This window comes from Apostichopus japonicus, chromosome 17, assembly GCF_037975245.1.
Source record: "Apostichopus japonicus isolate 1M-3 chromosome 17, ASM3797524v1, whole genome shotgun sequence".
NCBI classification, from domain to species: domain Eukaryota; kingdom Metazoa; phylum Echinodermata; class Holothuroidea; order Aspidochirotida; family Stichopodidae; genus Apostichopus; species Apostichopus japonicus.
In genome coordinates, this window is record NC_092577.1 from 1,524,355 (window position 1) to 1,531,953 (window position 7,599).

General features: G+C 38.5%; 1 protein-coding gene across 1 annotated transcript in view; it reads right to left on the minus strand.

The window, feature by feature from the left end:
• LOC139984980 (uncharacterized) overlaps window positions 1-5,445 on the minus strand; it is a 57,073-nt gene extending 51,628 nt beyond the window's left edge. Inside the window, exons 1-2 of the mRNA XM_071999145.1 lie at window positions 5,219-5,445; window positions 1,954-2,784 (exon numbers count right to left, since the gene is read on the minus strand). Coding sequence (XP_071855246.1) covers window positions 1,954-2,784; window positions 5,219-5,273 — 886 coding nt within the window. The 5' untranslated portion in view covers window positions 5,274-5,445. The remainder of the gene's footprint in view (window positions 1-1,953; window positions 2,785-5,218) is intronic.
• Between the last annotated feature and the right edge of the window lie 2,154 nt (window positions 5,446-7,599).

The following is a 7,599-nucleotide window of genomic DNA, read 5'->3' on the forward strand; positions in this document are numbered from 1 at the left end:
ATTTGACCTGTGACCTCATTAATATTTTTTAACTTTGACCTTGTATAACTTCGCACACAAAGGTCACACGGGGGTCAACCTATTGACATTTAAGATCAGAAGGTACCTTTAAAATCTGAAAATAGCATCGAAACTGTAAAAATCCCAAAAACACGAAAGGTCACCAGAGGTCAAATTGAGGTCAAGGGTCACCCAGATGCGGGTCCAAAACTGGATTACATTGAAGCAACTCCCAACCTTAACGGACAGTCCGTTATCAAGTTATCATAAAAATACTAGTTTTTATCATTAATTGACCTTTGTTGACCTCGGATCACATGACCGTTAAGTTTGAAAATATTCCCTTATACTATTTGCAACTTGTCAAAAAATATCAACCGTGTCACACCTTGGAACTGGGAGTTTTTGGGCTAAATGTCTGAAAATTAACTTTGACCTCGTATAACTCCGCACACGAAGGTCACACGGAGGTCAACATATTGACATTTATGATCAGAAAGTACTGTACCTTTGATATCTGAAAATAGCATCGAAACTGTAAAAATCCCCAAAACATGAAAAGGTCACCAGAGGTCAAATTGAGGTCAAGGGTCACCCAGATGCAGGTCGACAATTGGATTACATTGAAGCAACTCCCAACCCTAACAGACAATTTGTTCTCAAGTTATCGCATAAATACTAGTTTTTTATCATTAATTGACCTTTGGTGACCTTGGATCATATGACCGGTAGTTTGAAAATATTCCCTTATACCATTTGCAACTTGTCCCAAAATATCAATGGTGTCACACCTTAGCCCTGGGAGTTATTGCACTAAATGTCTGAAGATGAACTTTGACCTCATATAACTTAACACACAAAGGTCACCGTGGGTCAACTTATTGACATTTTTGTTCGGTGAGACGTGAATATAGCATCAAACTATAAAAATTCAAACATTTTTTCTTTGCCCATTTCCCACCCCCCCCCCCCAAAATACTAGTTTTTTAACATTAATTGACCTTTGGTGACCTCGGATCACATGACCGTAAAGTTTAAAAGTATTCCCCTATACCATTTGCAACGATCCCTTACCCCATTCACAACTACTCCCAAAATATCAACCATGTCGGACCCTGTCAATGGGAGTTATTGCTGTTTGTAATATATTGGTTTTTGGCATCTAACTGACCTTTGCCGGCACCAAAATCAATGGGGTTCATCTAGTTACTATGGGCCACCCACCCACGAAGTATGGGAGTGATCGGTAATTCCCTTGTTGAGTTATCGTGCATACAAGCTAAAGCATCACACACACTCACACACGCACGCCAACCTGAATACATAGGTTTCTTTGCTTTAGCAAGGAACCAAAAAGCTGAGAGTTGAAATGCCGCATTTTGATGTGTCCTCCAATTTCCATACCCAGAAAAGAACAAAAGATTTTCTTACAATAGCTACATTGATAAGACTTCTATCCTGTTTGAGATCCTTCAAGTGTCCTCAGATGTCCAAAGGCTCATTCTTACAGTAGCTACACTGATAAGGCTTCTCTCCTGTATGTGTTGTTTCATGGCTCCTAAATCTAGCAGCTTTGGAAAACTTTTTGTCACAGAAGTCCCCCTAATAGGGCCTCTCTTTTGTGTGTGCTCTTTCATGGACCTTCCAATTACTTGAATAGGCAAATTGTTTGTCACAGTAGCTACACTGATAAGGTTTCTCTCCTGTGTGTGTTCTTTCATGTATCCTCACTTTCCAAGGATCAGCAAACATTTTGTTACAGTAGTTACACTGATGAGGCTTCTCTCCTGTGTGTTCTTTCATGCCTCTTCAAAGCTTGAGACTGAGCAAACAATTTCTTACAGTAGCTACATTGATAAGACTTCTCTCCTGTGTGTGTTTTTTCATGGCTCTTTACTCTAGCAACTAGGGCAAACTTTTTGTCACAGTAGTTACACTGAAATGGCTTCTCACCTGTGTGTGTACTTTCATGTGTCCTAACTTGTCCAGATTCAGCAAACAATTTCTTACAATAGCTACACTGATAAGGTTTCTCTCCTGTGTGAGTTCTTTCATGTCTCCTTGTTTCTCCAGATCCAACAAACTTCTTGTCACAGTAGTTGCACTGATAAGGTTTCTCTCCTGTATGTGTTCTTTCATGTCTCCTCATTTGTCCAGACCCGACAAAAGTTTTCTTACAGTAGTTACACTGATAAGGCTTCTCTCCTGTATGCCTTCTTTCATGTATCTGCAAGCAACCAGTTTGGGAAAATGTTTTCCCACAATAGCTACACTGATAAGGCTTCTCTCCTGTATGTGTTCTTTCATGTGTCCTCAAATGTCCACATGAAGAAAACATTTTCCCACAATAGCTACACTGATAAGGCTTCTCTCCAGTATGCGTTCTTTCATGTTCCCTCAAACTTGAAGATTGAGCAAACATTTTCTCACAGTAACTACAATGGTAAGGCTTCTCTGCTGTGTGTGTACTTTCATGTATCTTCAATTGTCTAGATTCAGCAAACATTTTCTCACAGAAGTTGCACTGATAAGGATTCCCTCCTTTATATGTTCTTTCATGGCTCTTCAAACTAGCAGCTTGAGCAAACATTTGGTCACAGTAGTTTTGTTTGGAATCACCAAAGGAGTTTTCTCCATCATTGGCCTTATCCTCCAGTCTGAATAAAACATGACATGAGTAGCTATCAACTGGTTCCCCAGACTCCTTTTCTTTCTTTGTAACATCCTGTTGATGTCCTTGGTGATGTGAGTGAGCAATGTGTCCAGAGGACAGTCCCGGCGATACTGAGAATTTAAGCAAAACACGAGGTTAAAATAGAAGGCTGTCAGGACATTGGTTCATATTTTAATGTGACATTTTAAAAGAGATAATTTTCATTTATGACTACAGATCAAATTTGCATTCAATCTTGCTATTCGGTAGCACCAAGAAGGTTCTAGCACTCCTGTGAACTTCATATGGTACTTCAGATGACATTTGAGCTTTGTGCACATGCAGCCTGCAGTGCCCTGCACAAATCTGTGTTCTACAGTACAGTAATTCCTGAAATGAATTCGCATACCACACATGAAGTTATTCCAAGGTTCAGTTTTAGGTGTTAAAAGGAGTTTCTGGATATTAATGATGATTGCTTTTAAACAAACTTACTAAAAAGACACATCCTCGTAGCATTTTGGATCAATAAGATTGGAATGTGTAAATATTGAGAGAACTTGTAATTGCATGCATCTGCCAACAGCAGAATAAAGTCATCAGATTCAAATGTCTTTGTTTGTCTAAAATTGAATTATAAATTCAGAGTTGTTTGCTAATTTGAATTTATTTCTGGAACATTCATAAAAACCCAGTAACAATTCTGTGGACAATTTTAATCTTGGGATAGTACAGTAGCCTACTGTACATGGAATCAAGCCTATACTAAATGAGACCCGTCAACTCTCCCGGTTTTACCGGGAGAGTCCCAGTTTTACCGGTTTTTGCTTGAATCTCCCGGCCTCCCAGTTTCATATTCTATTCCCCCGGTTTTTTAATGTTTCATCACTTGCAACATTTCTGAAAATAGCCAACAATTAGTCCTATGCTTTGCAATTCCCCACAGTAATGCTGAACAGGAAAGGCTATTCAGTGTAGTTCGCAAGAACAAGACAGACAGTACAGTAGGTCAAGTTTCAAGCTTGATGGGACTCTATCTAGCATACTAGCCATGAAGTCACATTACCCAGAGTCCACTGTTCCCTGTTTCAAATGGAAGCCTACTAAAGAAACCCTGTAGAAAGCGAAGCAAGCTGCTGTAAACTACAACAAGAAACACTGATTGGATGATTCTCTCATTGTATTGCATAAGTAGACTACACTGATTTAGGAGTATTTACAGAATATCATTTCAGTTGGAAATTACCAACCTCATTATTTTCCTCTTGTTCTCCCTATTTTTTGGCCATGAAAAATGTTATTCTCCCTATTTTGGGGTCAAACAGGTTGACAGGTCTGCTATAGGGGCAAGTCCATGAAAAACAGGGAAGTCTGGTAATGTTAATAGTGTAACTCTGTTACTGTAAAGTTGTGAAGCAATGAGAGTTCAGTTTGGACGGTGTGTAACCATTGTGGTAGTTTAAATCCCCTTGGAATTGTTATCTCTCCTGGCATTAAGTAAACCAGTTGAAATTATTGGCAGATTATTACTTTTGCGGCTGCTCCTATGGATCAGCATGTGGTATCAGGCTTATCCTGGGATGGTGATATATATACACAATGTGTGATATTTTCTAGGGATACTCATGTGATCACATTCATCTCTGTAAATGATTACAATTGTTAGGGCATGGTAGGAATGCACTGTAGTTTTTGTGCATTATGTCTTTAGCTAAGTTGTAGGGTAAAGTTCATCACTTGTATGTACATGTGGTATTTCCACGTTGACCACGTATGTTAAGGGATTGATATCAAATGCATTACCTTGGAGGGACAGGAACGTCTACTCTGGTTGCTCTTGGAAGAAACATTCTTGTTGGTAGGCTTCACTCCCATGAAGCTTCAAGTTTGTAAAATACATCCAGTACAACACACCTAATCTTACTGTAAGAAGTTTTCTTTTCAATATATCACTGTTAAAAATAGCATCACCTCTCTGGATTGATTATGTGTACATAGCTTCATTCTCTGTCAATTACAATACTACTAGTACTAGTCTAACTCTAGTCTATGAACCCTGAATGGCTGGCGCTTCTCACAAAAGTGTTACAATATTCAAAGAGGCTATTCTTACGACTAGTCGTAACAATAACTTTTACGCATGCGCAGTTGCTTCAACGTAGCTATTTTTACGACTAGGACTTACTATTTTTACGACTAGGAGTAACAATATTTTCCGGTTAAGGGTTGGGTTAGGGTTACCCCTACTACATGCGCAGTTGCTTTATTTACTTTACTGCGCAGGAATTCGCCGATGTCGTAAGAATAGTTTTACAATTGTTACGACTAGTCGTAAGAATAGCCACGGCCTACAATATATTACTATTAGAATTATGCTATCACTTAAAATTGCCCGATAATTATAATCTTGGCCTTTTAATCTGTTCCTCATTTGCATTAAAGCGTTTTTGCTCATCTCTTAAAGAGAAGTAAATACGCATAATGCTACTGCTAGACCTACAGTATTTAGTAGTCCAGAATCATGTACTGTACTGTATTACAGGGTTTTTTTCGCGGAACCCTTACCAGTGATAACAGTTGTATCGTTCACATGTTCCACCTTTACCGAGAAATCAGTCATTTTGTTTCTCGTTAATCTTCTGCAAATTTCGCCTTTGGTCGGTTTCGTCTTGCGAATTTCTTTTTTTTTTTTACACTTGACAATATTTGAAAATTGCAGCCCTAAAGTTGTGATTGTGGTTGCAGCAAAAGACTACGGTAGAACTAGAAGACGACAAGAATTAATTAATGAATGGTTGCATACCTACGGAAGCGTAGAAAAGTCATGTAGGCTGTCATTTTGATGATGATATTGTAACAACTCGTCGATATATCAAGGTGAAAATTGACGTTTTGACTACATATTCTAAATCGTCAACATGTCGAAAGTCTGAAGGTAAAAAAATATCCGTTTTCTTGAAATGAATCACCTCTTCATGGTAACAAAAATATGACAATTGACCTTATAATACCAAATGCGTCAAAATGCCATGATAAATCTGAAAACTGACTACGTTTAGTCTAAGTGTATCTAGCCAAAACGTGAGATTTATGATATTTTGACGTGTTAATACCTATTGACAAAATCGTCAAGTTTCAACTTGTTGACAGTTTGATGGCTTTGTGCAACGCGACAAAACGTCAGTAATAATCAATTTTTTTGTTGTCACTTTCATAAGTTGGAATGATGGAGTCAAAACGAAAACTTGGCTTCTGCCATTTTGATGAGATCACAGCAATACGTCAATTTCATGGTTTTGCTTATTTGGACGTTTTCATATTGGCTGACAAAATTGCATATTTTCAGATTGATGTAATTTTGACGAATTGTTGCATCTCAATCACGTCAGTTAACATGTACCTTCTACGCTTCCGTTACCAGAAGCGCTTCTGTTTTTTCTTTGCAGTATGCTATGGCAAGCCATATGTGCAATAATTCGATTAACAGAGTTTGTCGCCGATAAACTCTGTCTTTCGATCGGTATACACAGATTATCGAATGGATAACCGTGTTTTTTGCGATAAATTCAGTTTATCGAGCGAAAAGCAGGGTTACCTCGATCAACTAAGATTATCGGCGATAAACCGAGTTTATCAAATAGGAGATATGTTTTTCGCTCAATAAACTAAGTTAATCGATAATCTCTGTTTAGTATCCAGTCAGAAGGCACCACACCACAATAAGAGTAGTGTGTCTGCGCTCGAAAAGTATATCGTCCGGGAAAAGAGCTAAAACAACCAAATGTGAATGCTTGTTTATGCATATTATCAGTTACCATCATTGTCGTTTCTTCCATCATGTCAAAGTCCTTAACTTAAAGTACAGATGATGTCAAAATGGAGAAGATTGAAAGTGACATAAACCATGCAACAATTCATTGTGGTGCGACACCTGAAGGCAATATGAAGGTAGCATACGCCCATTAAAAGCCCCATTGACCTTCACACTTAACCACAAAAGTTAATGTGGTCTTACAGTCTAGATAGAAGTTTTCACTAGCTTAATGCTGCCCATCACTGGATAGGTGACATGTTGGCCTCTCATGGCAACATCAATTTTCCGTATCATGACTATGTAGATAGTTTGCTATCAGAGCCTGAGGTTTTTGTCACTTGTAAACAAACCTTTTCACTCAGTAGTAAACAATTTTAACGCTGCTCCTGGAAGGCCAAAAGGGGTCTAAAATTGTCTCAATCGACCCAATATTTGCACCACATGTACTTCCATTCATGCTATTCATCATGAGAGCCACAATAAAATACAGATCCCGATTGATAACGCATCAAGAAAGATGTCCACTTATTGCATTTTGCCACTATCCCTGATACAGGAAACATATGGGCAGATTGATATAGACCCTAATAGGAGTAAGCAACCTGAAACATATATACCATGGTAATGGGGAGTGGGTGTGAACCTAAAGTGTGGGTCTAGAAATTCCAAACTGTAAAGGGATTGTTCAGGTAGACTTGGGATGGCAAGGCATTTTGGAGGTGCAGAAACGCACTTCACAGGCAAATATATTGGATGCTCCCCTACCCATCCACCCCACATGGGGTTTTGAAAATCTCCAGACTGGATTAGGTGGGGCATGAACCTTAATAGATGGGATGTTGTTGTATAAACAAGTTAAGATTGGGGTGTGGATGTGGGTTAGTTTGTCGCTACCCTCAGGTTGGGCGGTTTGAAAATATAATGCAAAAGTAGAGAGTTGATATGCCATGTTTTGATGTGTCCTCCGATTTTCAAACACAAAAAAGATTTTCTTACAATAGCTACATTGCATGATAAGGCTTCTATCCTGTATTGTTCTTTCATGTGTCCTCAAATGTCCAGATACAGAAACTTAAATTCTTACAGTAGCTACATTGAAAAAGTTTCTCTTCTGTGTGTGTTCTTTTATAAG